This window comes from Temnothorax americanus, unplaced genomic scaffold (genome assembly GCF_048541705.1).
Source record: "Temnothorax americanus isolate GAGA-0224 unplaced genomic scaffold, ASM4854170v1 Scaffold22, whole genome shotgun sequence".
In the NCBI taxonomy this organism is placed as follows: Eukaryota; Metazoa; Arthropoda; class Insecta; order Hymenoptera; family Formicidae; genus Temnothorax; species Temnothorax americanus.
The window spans coordinates 1,775,937-1,795,735 of NW_027509360.1; the positions used below are offsets into that span (position 1 = coordinate 1,775,937).

The following is a 19,799-nucleotide window of genomic DNA, read 5'->3' on the forward strand; positions in this document are numbered from 1 at the left end:
TTTATTTTCTAAATTCTCATTATATGAATGCATTGTACTCGTAAATAACTGTTATGCCCCTAATAACAAATGATGCTAATTTAAATGCAAAATTATAAATCCACCGTAGCGTAAAATAAGCAAAACGTGTGCAATAAATGTAAGTTACATATACGAACAGAATGCTGAGGATACTCCTTTTGTTTTATTCGATACTACACGTTATTGCAGTAGCGCGACAGATGCGACAAATGTATTTTTTGTTCGCGCGTGCACGTGTTTGTAGTGTTCGAATATGCAACGTAACTAAAAACGTACGTTAAAAAAATGTTACAAAATCCTCAATCAAAAAAATCAGAAAATACGACCCGCTATGAAGTTTTCTTTCATTAAATTGTTTCAAAAAATATTGGATTGTCAAAAATAATATTAGTTTATAATAAATAATAGTTTGGAAAGATTGAACTGTTTAAGTTCATACAACGCTACACGAGTGGCCATGAATAACTCCATTTAAAATGAATAAAAACCGAACCGAATCAAAAACCGAATTATATTGCGAGCTGTCATCTAGTTATTAGAAATGAAGTATAAACCGCGTGCTTTTTTTACGCGCAAGCAGAAAGAGATAAATATCATATTTTTCTGCTTTAGTGATATATGCATATAGGTTCGGTGCGTTTGTATAAATTTATATATCTATATAATAAATAATAATAATAAATATGAATAAAATCGGAAATGATATCTTTGGCATATTTGAACGAATTTAGCAGATTTCTGATAACGGAAATAAGGAGTAATTTTTGTAATAACGCAAGAACGCGTTCGATCTCCGAAAAATCCTAACCGGACGTCGACTCAGCCCGATAAAGCGCCGTCGTTACCGATAATTATCGGAAAACACTTAGGGCTGGTGTCATGTGTGCTAACCATACTGCCTGATTGGCTTGGAACTTCATTAATCACCGTCACTGCTTGATGTATTATTCGCTTTTAACGTACAAGACAGATCCGGTATCACGTCTGAGGAACTTTACTTGGACGTTGCATTGTTCACACAACTGGCGCATGCAATCATTTATAATTTATACTACTGACTAACAATTTGCGATGGCAGTCGTGACAGTTGGGATATGATGAAACGTAAGAATAATATCGCACATTACCTAAGATTATCTCATTGCGTATATATTAGTAACATTAAATTTTATTACTTACATTTCAGGGTATACTGCTTTAATAACATTGTGATTTAATATATATCTGCAATTTGCATTTAAAATAACTAATCGGTAAATCGATCACTGCTTCGCTATCCTCATCGCAACTAAATGCTATAAATAAAAAAGTATACGCTGTTTACTCGTTCGCCTGCACGGAATTCTGAATTAGCAATCAACAACGGCGACAACGACGTCAATAATCGTTCTATTATGTATCGCTAACGAGATAGCGTAATCCAATCTTATCGGCACTGCTTGTGATACATTTTCAGATCAGTCGAGATGCGGACGAAGACAAAAGTGAAGAGAGTAACCCACCGCCATTCATCACGCCTCCGCCTCCGAATCCAGATTGTGAGTAAAGTCATCTAATAGCCGCACTAATGATTTTTCAACCGCTCATAAAATATAACGCTTTATTGAATTATGTTCTAACAATTTAGATTATTTAGAAGATATATCCATACGATGTCATATGTGTAACTAGAAACATGGAAGAAATCAATTTATGAAATTATCCGTGCCTCTTGTCTTTTAGATTCCAAATTAATTAAAATCCAAATTAATTAAAATCATTTTGCCTCGATATTTTTTAATCAAACGATTGATACTGCTAATTCGGTATTTCAATATTTTTCATCTCTCATCACACCTAATGTGTATTTATTTGTAGTTACAAGATTTTCATTTTTTTATATTGAGAAATGTAAATCAATTTTTTTCTTTCGTAATCGGATATATTTTTTATTATCTTTTGTCAAGCTCGTGATATTTTTGTAATTTATTGCGATGATATTGGAACTATCTCAAATATATCGTATATCAATATATCGTATCAGTATTTTGGGATAGTTTTAGTCTGACAGTTTTCCAATTAATCAATGCACTGACACATCGTAATATCTTCTTTTTTTTTTTAATCCTACATCCCTAGCTTAGTAAAGATAGGGCGGCATGTTAAAAATCGTTTATTAATTTCGCTATAGCCGACGTCGATGCGCGACGTCGCGCGTCGACTTCGGAGATATCTCGCGTCGAAGAAACGATGATAAAATATGAAGCAAACTTTTTTAACCTACTTTTCGCGCGCATAAATCACCCTGGCGTGTCAAAACAGAGAGCGACGAAGTTGCGTGGACTTATGGCGGGACGCATTTGTTCTTTTTCAGATAAAGGTCCGAAAGGCGAGAAGGGTGACAAAGGGGAAAAGGGCGAGAGCGTCAGGGGTCCCCCGGGGCCTCCTGGTCCGCCTGGTCGCGACGAGGTGAGTGCATTATTCAATCAACAAACTTTTTTTCATAGACTAATCTCAAGATAAACAATCACAAAAAAGATGTTATTTCTTGTGCTTTCTCCTATAATAACTAAATCGATACAGTTGAATAATTAATAACGATTTAATTAAATTATTGGTTGAAATTATTATCATAATTGAAATAACTTTATCCAAATTAATGAGAATTATATGATTACTTTTATTTTATCATAGTTACTATTGTGGCCATCTATTTTGTAATTATTATCCATAAGTGTGTATTTATTTGCGATAAAACATGAAAGAAATAAGACAACAAATTGTTTATAATAATATATTATGTATATACATATATATAATTAATTGAGAAATATAAACTCTCTATACTTTATCTTATTTCAAAATTTATCCAAAATATGCAATAGAATTATACGTGGATTGTTAAATTATACTATTCTGTTTAGCTATATATATCGTAGTATGCAAGATTTTATTAGTCGGGAAAGGTATCTCGTTATATTAACTGTAGGGACCGCGATCGCGTCCGCAGATCCGAGCGCGGGTATGATATTGAAGGCGGCCTGAATGCGCCTGAATCCGGGATCACTCATTTATCTTGTTATTCGCGTGAGTCAATTTAGCATCGACACCGAAGAACCGGCGCCTGTCGCATGTAACACTGATTACACTAAAGCCGCTTTCACGGTGCTTACCATCTTCCGCTGTTATTGGTACGCGGTGTATGTACATGCGTATTTGCTTTTAGACACCGTCGGAACTTGATTGTACCGCTTTGTTCATTATTGCAACAAATAGTTTACTGATACTTAGTCGTAAACGCTATTATAACTGATGTGCTCAAACGGTATTAAATTACAAAGCAACGTTAAACGTATTGATATTTCAAGGATTGGCAAATGAAGATACCACAGGGACCACCCGGTCAGAAGGGAGACCCCGGCACTTGCACCTGCAACGCCACGGCCTTAATGTCTTCCTTTACGATGCCAAAGATGATACAAGGGCCGAAGGGTGAGCCAGGAGTACCCGGACAGGAAGGCAAGCAGGGTCTAATGGGCCTCACGGTAATGATTCTCATTCTCACGATCTTTAAGATTTAATTAATGAAAGCACTAAAAGTGATATATATATTTAAGCTACTTATGACTAATTTTAATATAACATCTTTATACATACATGTATCTGAAGACATCGAACAATGTAACGAATATTAAAATTGTAAAGAACAAATTTTTTAAATCGTTTTTGTTTAAATTACAGGACTTCTTAAATTCTCTTTTCTAGTTCTTTTCCTTGACAGTTTTTGGAAAACTATATCACTTTCGGCGCTTTTGTTCGTCGGCTGGATACCGTTATGCATGCTTAATTAATGTCTCGATTTCAGGGTGCGGCAGGACCGCCAGGGGAAAGAGGACAGCAAGGTTCGTCCGGGGCTAAAGGTGACAAGGGTGATATTGGAATAGCGGGGCCGGGAGGTCCTCAAGGTCAGAAGGGTGAACCAGGTCGGGATGGAATAGCCGGTGAAAAGGGTGCGCAAGGTCCGCCGGGGCCGCCCGGAAAAGGAGAATTTTCTGGCTATGACGTAAGTAGATTGCTACGCTTGAATATGATCTGTCATGCCGAGGCCGAAAGCCAAGTTAAAATAGGGGTATTCAAATAAGTTGAAGTTTAACGGTTTGACAAGTTATGTCGGGTTAAAGTCGGGTAAAAAGTTAATTTTTAAACTTTTAACCCAAAAATTAACGTGATAGGTTAATGAGTGTCATATCGCTTGTGTATTTTGCATAACCTTAAAGAGTAGCGCGCCCAAAGTTAATTAATTAACTTTTGACTCGACTTTAACCCGACATAACCTGTCAAACCGTTAAACTTTAACTTATTTGAATGCCCCTAATATTTTCTCCGGCGCCTTCTCCGCGGTTTACATTCGCCATTTCTGCTTATCCCCGCGAGATTTTCTTTATATTCGCTACTTTCGCGATACGATAAGTTGTATAAAACTTTCATTGAGATTCGTATATATATACTTTTTATTATTGTTAACCACCAATGGTCGCGCATATTGTAACGGAAAAGGATACGACGATAACGGTTATCTAAAAAAATCTTTATCTTTTATATACTTTATTAAATAAGAAATTGCATTCTTTCAACAAAGTACCTACAAATGACGCAACATTATATAAAGCTTTTGTGTGTAAGCTATATTTATATAAATGATACAACTACACATTTGGAATAATAACAGGGAATGACTATTGTCATCGTTATGGAATTAAAAATTTAATATATTCTATTATCGTGTCAACTGAAAGAGAAGCTAGAAGAGGAAAACCGGAATGTTTGCCTAAATGGTTTCTGCTGGATATAACAGTGACATGAAAACGAAGACCGGACGAATGGAAGGGTAATGTTAACGCAAGAGATATGACATTGAGAAATTTGCTAGAGGAGAACATTTATTGTGTACGCGATTACTGCGAAGTAGAGGAAATTCAAGCGCGCTCGACCGTACGAAGTCGTCGCTATAATAAGTAGATAAGTATCTCCATTCAAGAAATTTTCATTATCCTCGTATGAATCTAGCTCAGTCGTATTATTCGCTATTTTCCCGAAATGGACACGCGGCAGCGAGAAACTCGGAGGGAAATGGAGGGCCATATCTTCTCTCGCGGAATCGTCGAGCTATTATCAAAAGTATGCTATTTAAACATCGCATTCGACGCCATCCACTGTATATCAACTCAGCAAAGTATCCCATTGCAGTTAACCATTTTTCCTCTTCATACTTGCGGATTATCTTTGCGGATTATATAAAAACTGAAAACTATACTTGAACGAATATTTAATATTTGTTAAAATAACAGGAAATGGGCTCATCTTTTTAAATAAACTTTTCTCAGACAAATTGTATAATAAGAATTGTTCGCGTTGCGAATAATTCTGTTATTTGAGTTATATTTGAAAGAAATGCGCAATTGAAATGCGAACGATGAGTTTCAATCGAGACGCACAACGTAGCACTTATGTTACATTATCTCCTAGATTTTTATTATTCAATATAAAAAACCGAAATTAAATTAACGAAATTACATTATGGGATAAAGGATATTTATGACATTAATCGTATATAAGGAATTTCGATGTTCCTATAGAGCTAGACGATCCAATTTATATCTTTATCTAGTTATTGAGTATTATTACTATTCCATGCTATCGCATTTCGAAGTGCATGAAAATGCACGCAAAGGTGGATCCCAAACCACCGTCGGGCACGTCGCAGTATACCTACTGCTCCCCATGCAACCGCTTTTACGTGTACCGAAACGACAACTACAGCGATCCTGTCCCCACTCGACAAGAAATTCGTTGAATAGGAATGGAACGCGTATCGCCCCGCGGGGAATAAGAAACTGTGCACGTAATAACGGCCAAGCTGTAAGTCCGATCCTCAGCCTCCTCCCTTTTCTCGTTCGCGTTTCCCGTTGAATATCCTCTCTCTTTCTCGCTTTCTCTCCCTATTTCATTGCGGTCGGTCCCGACCCATTCTTAAAAAGTAAAAACGCGGCGAATCTCACTCGGTTATTTTGCCAGCTACAAAAATGGTCCCGAATCGCGCTGACAGGCCTGCGATATTAAAACGATGTATACAGCGTAGAGCAAATACATCTACATACATGCGACATTAACGGCAGTAAAAGTTTTAGCGTGAGTTTCGTATGAATGAATGTGATTTCGGGGATGCTGCACGGGATATAACACGAAAAATTCCTGACCTCTCTTCCCACATTTTTCCCGATAAACAAAACTCTTTTCTTCGCCCGACCTTGCAACGAAGTATAGTTGCAACATTTCCAACTTTCTCCGTAACGATAGCTATAACGTTTCAAAGAGTATAAAAGAATATTCGCCCAATAATGAAAAAGTAAAAAGACTGGTGCTATAGAAATGAAAAAAAAAAAAAACAACTTTATTGTTTTTATTATCTATCATATTTGCTATTATTATATTTGCTATATAAGCATAATATCTAACAAAACGAAACAATAATATTGTCCATTGAATATAATTTCGTCATCTTATTTTTTGGTTCCTCGCGCTATCATGTAATATTCACAAGTTTTTTTTCAATTTTGCTTTTATTACTTTTACAGTATTCTACATTTGGAATACCTTTATCATCTTTTCCGATGTTTTCCAACTTGCAATAACTTTGGGGCAAACATCGATTTTAGCAATGCTCGAGTATAGCGCTGCATAGAACAAGCTAAATCTACTCAAGACTGATATTCCGCGCTGTCAAAGTCAGCGGTAGTGGTTCAATTCCTGAAACCGTTTCTGGCCACAGGAGAGAAAAGAAATCTCCGTGCTGTCGCGGGAACGTAACGATCCTGTCGCACCTCAAACCGTCAATTTACCCCCAGAGATGTGGTCGTTTTTCACCTTGTTCTCTTGTTACGCGGTTTTCGCGTTGGAAAGCGCAACGACGGCGACGTCGCGCAAAAATATAGTGGCGAGCGGTGTGGCAGAACGAATAAGGGCATCATCGCCGCGCTATCGAACCGAATCGCTCCGCTTTATCAACGACATAAACCCGTGACGCGGATGCACCCGCATATCGCTGAAAGATCGGCGGTGACGCAATATTTATCCCACCCTCATGCCCGGTTATACGAAGATGTAAAAAAATAAAAGGACAAAAAAGAGAGAGAGAATGCAGTGCCGCGCGTTACGGTTTTCTGTTTTCATGCCGGTGGCACGCTTCCAAATGTTACACCGCCGGAAAAAAAGCCGAGTTGACCTAGCCTGGTAGTTGTTGAGACGTCGCAGAGCGGAGGAAAAATCTCGTTACTTTCGGAGCTGAGAGCGCGGAAAACATTGGCAACTTCCTGCTGTTGCAATCGTACTCCGGATAATAATTCATCGCAGGATTATTATATATTTGAATTTTATATTATGATAAATAAATTCGATAAATGTCATTAATGTATAATATTATATAATTCTTCGATTAAATTCTATCGCTTATTGTGAGCACTTAATCCGTTTGATATCGTATGACAATTTCAAATTTTATTAAATTTTATTAATCTACAAACACACGAAATGATAATATAATATAGACATGTCGATACGATAATCTCAAAGAACGATTTCATATTTGATTCTAATCTAAATAAATCCCAGAGATGGAGGGTATTTTTATTTTGAATATGAAGTTATACGTGGCAAAAATCCTAAATCTCATTTCGCTTATACAGATTCTTTCTTATAAAGAATTGAGCAGAAAATTGAGAAAAATGATTACTTCGCGAATTAGATTATATACACGTCATATCTATCCACGCGCAATAAAATCTCGCATTGTGCAATGCGACAATGCGGCAATATCAATGATTCAAGCAACTATAAAAGAGACATATATCTTTACAACATAACGAATCGATAAGCTTGCAGTTTTGCTTAGGAACCGAGGAAAACTATACGAGCTGCAACTGCAACTGCATATGCATAACGATCTATATACAGTTAAACATACATCATGTCGTTGAATATAGGACGATCTGAAACAATAGAACTGTGCTGCTAGTAGTTAATTCCTATTTAGCGCCCGGGACGGATGTACGTCATTGATAAAGATTCTCAAGAAGCAGATGGCATTCAAATTGTTATAATATTCGCAATTGTTGATTTTAACAAAAAAAACGTTGCTCGCATTTATTAATCTTTTTCCAAAAAGGATTTAATCTATCTCCCATGAAACATGCTTGTATCTCACTTAATGAAAACTGAACAATATGAAAAAGATCTAAATTTAAAAACCTTACCGATATCATGTATATTCTTTTACCTGTATTCATTATTCTCTGATATGCTTGATGTGAAAACGACTTTTATTGAATGAAAACGTCAGACATATGTAAGTTTTTAAATACTTACAGATTATGGTAATGATATATTTTCAGGGAATTCGATCAAATACATCTTATTAAATTATTTCAAATCAGATAAATGTTATTTGAGACTTTCTTAATAGGCGTTGGAAGAGTATTAAATTATGGATTTTAACTTGTACATTTAATCATATAATATTTATGATATTTTTCAGTTTCGATTGATTCGATTTCGACTTTTACGTTATTGCGGATGCACATTTAGAATATCCTTAAAATTATTTCAATCTCCGCAATACCAAGCACTAAAGAACATCGGGATCGGTTCGGTCTACAAATAACTCAATCGTCACTGCGCTCGATCGCGGAAATACAGAATCCAAATGGAACGATTTAGAGTACGAGTACGTATCCGAACAAGGCCTAAATACTGTACGGTAGAGACCAACCTTGTCGTCGAGACAATTCATGCAAAGACAGATGCCCGCGCGCACACGCACACAGTAACGGTTATCTTACGTGACCCCGCCTCGCACCGGTCCTTCCTCGGATGTGCGAGAGAGCCCGATTTCCCCGGGGAATACAGAAACCAATTTCTAGGCTGCCTACTGCATGTGCCGGCTAGGTGTATGCCAGGTAGGAAGGAAGGAAGGAAGGCTTGGAGATGCGCGGGTGTTGCGTCCCGGAATGTCGTTTTGAAGACGGGCCAATAATACTCAATTCAGATGTTCGCGCGTTTCGATGTGTGCATTTGTGTGCGGGCGCCGATCGGTTCGGCAGATGTTTCCCAGTGAGAGCGATCGCGCGGACTGGAATTTGAATGAACAGAACCGAGTGGAAGAGAAAATTCGGAAATTGTATTAAGGCCACACCACGATGTATTACCGCCAGAGAACTGCTTTAAAGTAGAAGCGGATTTATAGGTATGTGCTATATACATGGTAGAGAGTAGAATTCAGTGCGCGCGAATAAAATGCCATTGAATTCTAACAGAAAAATATATACGGGATGAACTGCCTAATTTTACGACTTGGAGAGAGAGAGAGAGAGAGAGAGAGAGAGAGAGAGAGAGAGAGATCTGGATGAATTTCACTACGAACAAGACCCGTTAAATATTAATTGTATAAATGTGCAAATAGCAAACGCTAGGTGCATACACCAATATCAATATGAAACATTAATGAATTGCGAAGCATGTCGTTAATTAAACCAAATAGTGTCGTTATTTGCTAACACGTTTCCAAACAACAAATCATTTATTACAAAATAATAAAATGGATACATAAATAATTCTCATAATTTTATAAAGAAGGAGAACAACATATATGTATGCGCCCATATATGCATAAAAAAATGGGAAAGAAGCTGTATATATATCGTTGCTCTATCAATAGCCGAAGAAGTCTAAAAGTTTCAAACCGTTCGTGAGAAGCTCTGAATAGATATGACGAGCTATGAAACGAACGGTGGCACTGATATATAGATATACAGAAATCGCAGCGACATGATTTATAGCGAAATACCGTACTAATGCGAAAAAGAGAATAATCGCCTCAGAATGCAGGCGACAGGAAGAAAATATTTAAAAAAAAAATTTGAAAGTATTTTCTATACTAACATGTTTCGTTGGATTTAAAGAATCTACTGAGTATCATGAATTACCGAGTGACAATTAATCTTTCCTTGCACATAGAATCGTTTCAAACATGAGATATTTATAAATGATACAGCATATTAATTTCGATTAAATAAAACTTCTAAATAACATAGCTCAGTTACGTATGCAATCTTTAAAACATTTAAAGTATATATATATTAAAATACATGTATTACTTATGAATAATTATTTTTCTAACACCCACACATTATTTATATTTTCTAATAAATTAGAACGTTTCACAGAAATAAGAGAAAATCTCTTTTTTCGTTATTTTGCACATGCCTTACCTCATCTTTGACAAAATTCAAATTACATATCGAGCGAAGGAAACTTGCGTATTTAAGAATGAAATTCGCACTTACGATTCTATCGCGCGATTTGATTTACGCTTTACGCTAAAGCTATTGCGAATCACGCACCATCAACAATTGTTCGCACAACAATTGTTCACTGCTAATCAATGGCGATGCAAACGTATAGACGGCAGTGTCAGGCCGGCCCGCAAGGCTTTCAGTCTCGCAACGTTATTCCAACGATCTAACGGGGAAATTTCGATTATTATGCGCATGCAGCCCAGTTGGAAACCTCGAAATATTTACAGAGTGAGTACGAACCGGAGCATTCTGATTGCGTCGTAAATACCTTCCCCGTACTTGAAATTCCTTTTCCAACTTATAAGATCCTAACAAATAGTTCACGTGTGTAACTTCATCAATTACACATAAAATAATCTCTTGTTTAAATACTTGTCTATCTAGCCGGAAGGTATCACAATGAGGCCAGGACTTCCAGGACAAAAGGGTGAGCCGGGCATTTCAGGAAATCCCGGGCCTAAAGGCGAGTCTGGAATACCCGGATCCAAAGGTATCAAAGGCGAACCCGGGCACAAAGGTGCCAAGGGCGATCATGGGAAAGACGGTTCTAGAGGAATTCAAGGTTTCAAGGGTGAACCTGGCGCGCCCGGTGCACCTGGGTTGCCTGGTGCACCCGGTGAAAACGGACGACCGGCGGAGAAGGGAGCTAAGGGTGACACGGGACCTGAAGGAAAACTGGGACCCCCAGGACCACCCGGTTCACCGGGTGTGGGCGGATCCGGTGGCATAAATGTTGGAGATTTAGGTGAGCAGATATAAAGGTTTTTCTTTATACACAGCAATATCAAATTTAATCCAATATTCATTCTATAATTCATTTATTTCATTATTGCTTTTTTTCGCGCAACGTTACCTTTTATATAACAAGTAAATAGTTATCCGAAATTTGTTCATTAAGTGTTCTATTAGGCTTACCTACGAAATTGCGACAAAGTCAGTCTGACATTAATAAAATATTAAATAAAATTAGGTAAATAAAATTATAATTGCTTTATAAAAGCATTGGCAATTCTATTATTTATTACTTATGTTTATATTATTTTATTATTATTTCTCCATGAATGAAACGATAAGACTTAAAAAAAATATCATAAAAAGCCAAGTGACAATTTCTCTCGATTTTCTTTGCTATTTTATACAATATCAGATGTGATTCTCCAGCTAAAACTAAAGATTATTAAAGATGTTTTCTCACGATGAAGAAATTCAATATCTCTTGCGTCAAGACGAAGGGCAACAAAATGTAACGTTTCCAATATTTAATCAAGGATTTGGCACGAAAGGGGAAAAGGGCAATGGTGGAGCGCGCGGGTACCAGGGTGATAAGGGCACGAAGGGCGAGAAGGGCGATAAGGGTGACGGCGGGCCAGCTGGTATTCCCGGAATAAACGGTATTCAAGGACCTCAAGGAGATAAAGGCGAACCGGGTAAAGACGGAGTATCAGGATTACCCGGCATACCTGGCGCTAAAGGTGAGAGAGGTGAGAGAGGTCCTCCTGGAGCCACTACCGTCGCCAATTCCGGAGACTATATCACCATCAAAGGTGAGAAAGGCACCGAAGGAAAACGGGGCAGGAGGGGACGACCCGGTCCGCCTGGTCCTGTGGGTCCTCCCGGAAAACCAGGAACTATGGGAGAAATCGGTCTACCAGGATGGATGGTACGTACTTTGATTCATTATCTCACTTTACGTCATAATAAAACTAATCTATACTAATCAAATAGTAACTAACTAAATTAATAGCTACTAATGAAGTAATAATAATGTGAAATAATGTGAAATAATGTTAAATGACAGATATATATAATAATGAAATAATATTAAAATAATAATAATGATATAGCAATATTATCGATAGTATTTAATATTATTCCAATTATTACTACGTTAACATTCAATATATTACTGACAACAGCATATATCATAAATATTCTATAACAGCGTTATCTTGAGATATCTCATTTCTAAAGAACGCTATTTTTATCTTTTTCATCACGCCAACCAAAGAACTCGATGAAGGTGAGCTTTTAATCAAACCGCCGCATGAAACAATATGAATTCTGCAGAAGCGCTAAATGCAACATTATTTTTTTTTTATTCTTAAGTCGTCGCGTCGTAAATTATTACGAGCGTTTTTCTTGTATCTTTTTATAAGACTAAAGGCGGATTTAGTCGCCCGCGCCGCAGTTAAGAGAGGAAAACATTTATTAAACGTTTAAACGCAGATCAAAATTATATCATTACACGTCGGCTGTGTCACAACAACCAAATCCCTTGCGTTAATTAAAACGCAAACGAGCGATTCATCTGTCACTGTCTTCCGCAGGGTCGTCCTGGGACTCCAGGAATTCCGGGAAGTAGCGGACCAATGGGACCCAAGGGAGAAAAGGGGGAACCTGGCGCACCGAGTCCTTACGGTGTTTCTGTCGGTGTAAGTATAACTTCCAGTTTCTTGTCGTGGTATCGCCCGTGTAAACTTCTCTCGTGCACGAACTCTCGTGAACTTCACATACCTATAAATCCAAGCGCCTACCAAACGGCGAAAAGCGAAAATCGAAAAATTAAACCGAGCCTTTCCTTCGAAACAGAATTTCACGCGAGTGAGTACCTAACCTAACCTGTCAGTCGATCGTCCGCGAACAGTGAGAACCAGAACAAGAAATGTTGCCCTTTGTTTCTAAGGGAAAAGAGAAAGATAATGGTTTTCACCTCGCACGGTTTCGGTCTGGCAGATTAAAGTGGCGGGGCATATATATCCTCGTGAATGGGACGATGCGGAAGTCTTTGAACAACGGGCGTCGGGCGGCGCAACGCGAGTGATGGAAATTAATGCAAAGAGTGCGCCTGGCGTGCTCCCTTTTTTTTTCGCGTCTTCGTCTCGTTGGATTTATTCGTTTGCGCCGAACAGAAATTTTCTCCGCCGCGGCGCACAGAGTTTCGCGAGCTGTCACGGCCGACAACTGACAAATAACGCATGCTGATACACGCGCGATATCGCCCCGCTTTGCTGCGAGCTGCGAGCTTGTATGCGTGTGCAGCGTATTCACATAAGTACGCCGTCGCCAGACGTGTACCCAAATAACAATCCTTTTAAATATTACAACATCTTGTTACGGAGTAAAGCACTAACAATTGCGTTAAAATGAGAAAATTAAGTATCACAAAAACCTAATATACGGAATGTCCGGACTGAACAATATTTTAGAAAGTCTATTTTTTTATTTTTTTATTGAAACTAATTTTTCCTTGATTAAAATTTTAAGAAATGCTTTATTATGAAAATAACTGGCTTTTTAAGGCTCGGTTTAGGGTTTAAAGCCTGTAAATAAAAAAAAAACGGGGTTTTATTTTCCAATTTAATTTTAACTTTACTTTGATTAGCTTTATTTCTACTATTTCCTATAAAATTCATTCGTGTTGAGATCTGAAAAAATAAGACCAAAAAATCGTTAAACGATTCTTAAAATATTTTTTTGTACATCTGGGACATCTTATCAAGAATTTCTTACGGCGCTATATCAGGCGAGAGATCGTAGAGATCTAGTCAACGCAATAAAAAGAAATCTCTCTCTGATGGAAATTCCATAAAAATACAAAGTACAACGATAAAAATCGCTCAAGATATCCATCATTTTTCTAAGGGCATAATACAACATTGATAACGACTAACGACAAGGATAGATTATTTCTCGAGAAAGAGCGATCACAGTCGAGCAACAGGAAATTCCGATATCGCCTTCCCACGATCAAAAGGATGCCTCTCGCGCCTAGCACATAAACCGTCTCTGCTGAACATCCGTGAAAAAGTACGCAACGAAGAAACGTCGACAGAAAGCCGACGTGATGCGCCTATAAGCGATCGCTGCATCTCATTCTTCGATGTTTCCGATAAATCAACCGCTCCTGTTCTTGGCAATACTTTACTACTTATTGACTGCCTACAAATCTGTCTGCCTGTCTACCGAAGCGATGCGATGCAGCGAAAAAAAGGAAATCGATAATCGCAGTCTTCTCATTACATTGACGTACACCGGCAGGAATGCCTGGACATTTTGATATGTATATGACATATATGTACATGTATATGTATATGTACTATGTCCAGGCATTCCTGCCGGTAGAGCGTACATACTTCTGCGGGAAAACATCTGCAAAAACACCGTGACGATCTACTCACGCGTTAAATACGTTTTTTAGATCAAAGGCGACAAAGGAGACGACGGTTTCCCTGGAATTCCTGGGCAGTCGGGAAGAGAAGGTCAGAGAGGACCTCCAGGACCTCCCGGAGCTCCTGGACCAGCGCCTCAAGGATCATATGTAAGAGTTCCGGGACCTCCAGGCCCTCCCGGACCCCCTGGCCCGCCCGGCTTGTCTTTAATCGGACAAAAAGGAGAACCCGGGATCGGTAGAAGTCACGTTTTCGGAGAGAGAGATTATTATCCCCCCAGACAAGGTAAAGACATTAAGATATTAGAAAAGATGTTGGCAGTTATTATAACATTTATAACTTGATAGCATTTGATTAACCGTACTTCGATAACAAAATTAAAATTATAAATTATAAATTTTTAGATTAAATATAAATTATGTTTATAATTATATGAGTAACATATCCGATGTCATTATATTAATGTAACGTTTAATAATATTACAAATTAACAATTTCATTAATAATATTTTGTTAAATTATTCCAAGTCTGCGATAAATATCTGTTTTATCGAACACCTATCAAATATTTATAATATAATGAAATTAAATTTTACACTCGCATACCGCAAGGAGCCAGAAGTAGTCTGGACGAATTGAAAGCTCTACGTGAACTCAAGCAACTGAAAGAACTAAAAGAGCAATTAGGTAATATCTACAGTATACGATACTAAAATTAATATGCAACAGAACCGCCGCTCTTTCGTGCATTATAAAATATTTTCCATTAATTGCACATTAACATCGATATCTTTATATTCTTAAATAATTTCAAAAATTTTTTCAAGGTGTTGCTGCCGCTACAAGGGGACCTTTAGAAAGTACAACGAAAATTGTGCCAGGAGCTGTTACGTTCCAAAACACAGAAGCCATGACAAAAGTAAGATTCCCCAAATTAGCAATTAATAATAATTGCTTTTTTTTGCGCAAATCTACTTTTAATATTCTTGTTTTACGTTTACAGATGTCTAGTGTAAGTCCAGTCGGGACGCTGGCTTATATAATAGACGAACAAGCTTTACTAGTCAGAGTTAACAATGGGTGGCAATACATTGCAGTCAGTATCAAACTGTATTACTATTATAAGTTCGTAGAATGCTATAATTCTGTTAACACCGAATTTCTCTTATACTGTTTTTCAGCTCGGCTCACTTTTACCTATCACAACGCCAGCACCACCAACGACATCTCCACCGCCAGCAAACCCTCCTTTCGAAGCATCCAACTTAATTAATCAAATACCCGTGAAAGCCGACGGTACAGGGGTAAGTTGATTTAACTTATTTTTTGTGTAAGGCACGTTTGTAAAAATTAAACGTGTTAATATCGAATTTGCATTTTTTTTCCATGCTGTGCAGTGGTATCCGCGAATGGTGAGATTGTGCCGTATTTAATGAGATTTTTATTTGAGATTTTCCATCCGTTCGTTTACGATATAATATTTCACTTTTTTTCATATTACTGTGCGAATAATAAAAAAAAAGATAGTTTTTCAATGAGAATTTTCGTAAATTTATATCTTTAATTAAAAATATATAAATGTGTTCGCTATTATTATAAATGTAAATATTTGTTCAATGCGAATCATGTTTTTCAGTTGCGGATGGCTGCGTTGAACGAGCCGTTCACTGGTGATATGCATGGTATACGAGGAGCAGACTACGCTTGCTATCGACAAGCAAGGCGAGCAGGCTTGAGAGGTACCTTCCGTGCTTTCCTTAGCTCTCGAGTTCAAAACGTCGATAGCATTGTCAGATTAGGAGATCGAGATCTTCCTATCGTTAACATAAAGGTAATTGGGAGAGCAATATTTATTTTTTACTATTTATTACCATGACACTTTTTATTGAAAATTAAATATTTTACTGAGTAATAATCGGGAATATTTAGGGCGACGTGCTATTCAACTCTTGGAAAGAGATGTTCAACGGAAATGGGGCATACTTCTCTCAGAATCCCAGAATCTACAGCTTCAATGGAAAGAACATCCTTACTGACTTCGCATGGTAAGTGTATAAAAAGAAAATATATATAATATAAAAAATATATATATGATTTTACTGTATAAAAGAAAATCTAATAATTCTCAAACATAAATTGTAACGTACAGGCCCGAGAAAGTCGCGTGGCACGGCTCTCACAAACTCGGCGATCGCGCAATGGACACTTACTGCGACGCCTGGCACTCGAGCAGTTCGGATCGCTACGGATTAGGCTCGCCGTTGACCGGCGGTCGACTGTTAGAACAAGTACGATACTCGTGCGACAATAAATTCGCGCTGCTCTGCATCGAGGTGACGAGCGAGCTGGTGAGGAGACGGCGGAGCGCCGACAATCGGCCAGACGACGACATCGAGATGTCGGAGAACGACTATATGGAGTACTTGGAAGAGTTCATGCAATACTAAATACTCGCACCTTCGACCATCCACCATCGCAACGCAAAAATCGAGCCGTTATGTAAATAGGAATGCAGATGCGCGCGCGCTGCGTTTCTCTTCGCGCGACATATATAATAATATATATATATATATATATAAATATATATATAAAAGAAAAATCTCACGTTCAAGTAATAATTCATATCGATATACATATCGTGAAGTCATAGCGTATGCGAGCCATCGCGAACAGCGTTACATCTCATTTTTCGCATTCCCGAAATCAGGAAAAACTATTTCCGATTCCAAAGGTATAATTACTTGTACTTTCCCAATGAAACCACTAGCCATCCGCTTCAGTCGCGTCTCAGTTCTCTCTTCTCTCGATCTATCTTAAACGTAAAAAGAAGACTGATCGTCTAAATACTCGTCAGTGTTTCGTCGTATTCGCACCGGGTACTCCCCCCTCCTATCAGTCGCTTTCGAGAGCTTCGATCGCTCGAGGCCTTTTGAGAAAACTCTACAGTGATTCAACGTTCGTTAAACGTTTCCCTTCATCACGATAAACGTCCAAAATTCCTCGTGGATCACCAAACGAGCGACACGAACCTGGACAACGAGTGCAAGATTTGCTTAAGCCCGCGTTTATGGCGCACTTTAAATGCTAAAAGCGGCTGCCTAGTTTTATCCCTTCTCATCAAATATCATGTATTGGACGATGCCTACGCAGCCTATTTCTGAATTATTCAAAAGTCAGAAAATGCAGGGGATCGATTTTTGTAACTCTGTATCAATAGCTTATCATCGCAAGAATAAAGGATCTGAATACAAAATCGTAGTAGTCTCAAAATAAGAAATTTTCGGAAAACAAGAAATCTCTCAGATTTAATCATTTTTATTTTTTACCATTTTATATTTAGTATTTTTGTAACGTAACTTCTATTGGAAGACTCATATTTTTCAAGATACAATATACATATATATTGTTTCAATTATGACGTTTCTTGAAAAAGATTACAATAAATGGACATAGAGCAATTTAGATTTCAGATGTGTTTTTATAGACTTGATTGATATGAAATAGAAAACAATAAATTTTTCGTTTGTCTAACATCTTTTTTGAAAGGAATTTAATTTTAATTTTTCTGGATTACTATGGTTTGAAATTCGAATCCTTAATTATTTGCATAAATCCTCCTTGTTTCTAATGATCTAATGCAAAATAGCTTGCGAATCTTCAAGTGATTAAAACCTAGGTAGTTACGTTCGACACTACAAATGCCGAAATATTGTAAGTGCGCTGCGAATGTGGGCTGTACCGTTTAGGGAAGTAATTACTTAACACTGCCCTAAATAAACCTAAATGAAGTTCGTATCCGCGATCAAGTTGCATTTACATTTTAGCTGATGCATATTGAGTGTGTATGTTAGACGTAAGAGGCACATCGATTAAGGAGTTTCAGACGACGAGTTACTCGACTCATTGTCGAAGATTTATGCTCCGTGTATCTTATGATGAGTCATCAAGAAAAAAATTGCCTGTACCTTAAATCGTACATCGATCGCTTTAATAGTCAACGATCGGTTCTTCTAAATGTTTGAAAAATTGTTATTGAGATTTTCGCAGAAGTTCTCGAGAATTGGAAGAAACGAGAAATTAATATATTAACAAAAAAATATGAAAAATGAATAAAGCGTATACTTTATTATGTTAAGATTCCTTTCTGTACTTGTGTTGACTTTTTTTATTAACTTTATTTTTAAGTAACGACTTTTAATATTATCGCGTATAAAGTAGCCTTGATATATATCTTTAATTTTTGTACTTAACACGACACAATTAATCTAATATGTATGATATGCAATATTGTCAGGCCTAAATGAACACACGTGAATGAGTAACGTTTACCAAAGTTCTGCCACGAAATACATATATGTATAATAATTTATACATTTCTCCTACTTTCTTGCCTGTTATTTTTTTGTCAGCTTACTCCGTAGGATTTATGTTTCTGGTCTTTGGATTACACCGAGCATAAATCAGATCTAAGTCAATGTCTAATAACTCGAAGATATACCGTTAACATTAATAATATAATTTATTACAATTACGTAGAGATTAATCATGAGACCATCATACGTATATTTAGGTTGTCAGCAAGCTTGTTGGCGAATACTTCCTACGTACATACGTAAACTTTTTTAAGTATCGTCAGTAGTAATTCGTGACATATCCGTGACAAGAACATACAATCGATTATCCTTCGATATAGTTTGCACCGAAAATGTTTTGTTTCCAAATTTTATATTATTTGTACACTTTATTATTGTCTTTTTAAATAAAAGATGAAAAGAAATATTCTCGAGTTCTATCTCTTTCCTTCACTTTTATTATATATAGTATATAAAATGTATAGTATATATACATTTTTATCAAAGTATTTTATATAATATAATATTTATTATATTATATACGTCTTCAAATCAAAATAGAGATAATAAACTTTAATATCCGGCAAGAATATAAAGAAAAAGTGTATATTTTATTAAATTTGATAAAAAGTATTTATAAATTCATATCTTATATTCAATTTAGTTATAAATTACAAACATGAGCAATATTCGTCGATTCAATCATTTCAGGGAGAATTTATCGCTTTGTTAATAAATTTACAGTTTCATATAGAAAGCCATATAAATATATTTTCCATTTGCGTTATATCTATATATCGATATGTGTAGAATAAAATGTTAGTTCAAACGTTACGTAATATGGGAAAAAATTTAGTTTTAATAATCTG

At 36.9% G+C, this 19,799-nt stretch overlaps 1 protein-coding gene and 1 long non-coding RNA gene across 16 annotated transcripts in view; one reads left to right on the forward strand and one right to left on the reverse strand.

Moving 5' to 3' along the window:
• Positions 1–19,355, forward strand: part of Mp (collagen XV/XVIII-type protein multiplexin) — a 229,525-nt gene extending 210,170 nt beyond the window's left edge. For 7 of the 11 annotated variants that reach the window (XM_077407440.1, XM_077407439.1, XM_077407432.1 and 4 more), the window contains 18 exons: positions 1,478–1,559; positions 2,375–2,469; positions 3,369–3,545; positions 3,866–4,063; positions 10,608–10,637; positions 10,794–11,154; positions 11,678–12,069; positions 12,418–12,429; positions 12,737–12,841; positions 14,608–14,863; positions 15,191–15,265; positions 15,406–15,497; positions 15,582–15,674; positions 15,760–15,882; positions 15,976–15,990; positions 16,215–16,409; positions 16,508–16,623; positions 16,728–19,355. In XM_077407440.1, coding sequence (XP_077263566.1) covers positions 1,478–1,559; positions 2,375–2,469; positions 3,369–3,545; positions 3,866–4,063; positions 10,608–10,637; positions 10,794–11,154; positions 11,678–12,069; positions 12,418–12,429; positions 12,737–12,841; positions 14,608–14,863; positions 15,191–15,265; positions 15,406–15,497; positions 15,582–15,674; positions 15,760–15,882; positions 15,976–15,990; positions 16,215–16,409; positions 16,508–16,623; positions 16,728–17,025 — 2,715 coding nt within the window. In that variant the 3' untranslated portion in view covers positions 17,026–19,355. The remainder of the gene's footprint in view (positions 1–1,477; positions 1,560–2,374; positions 2,470–3,368; positions 3,546–3,865; positions 4,064–10,607; positions 10,638–10,793; positions 11,155–11,677; positions 12,070–12,417; positions 12,430–12,736; positions 12,842–14,607; positions 14,864–15,190; positions 15,266–15,405; positions 15,498–15,581; positions 15,675–15,759; positions 15,883–15,975; positions 15,991–16,214; positions 16,410–16,507; positions 16,624–16,727) is intronic. The other 4 variants (XM_077407434.1, XM_077407437.1, XM_077407433.1 and 1 more) reach the window with 4 other exon arrangements.
• Positions 1–19,799, reverse strand: part of LOC143898161 (uncharacterized) — a 277,565-nt gene that overhangs the window by 255,416 nt on the left and 2,350 nt on the right. The window lies entirely within an intron of this gene.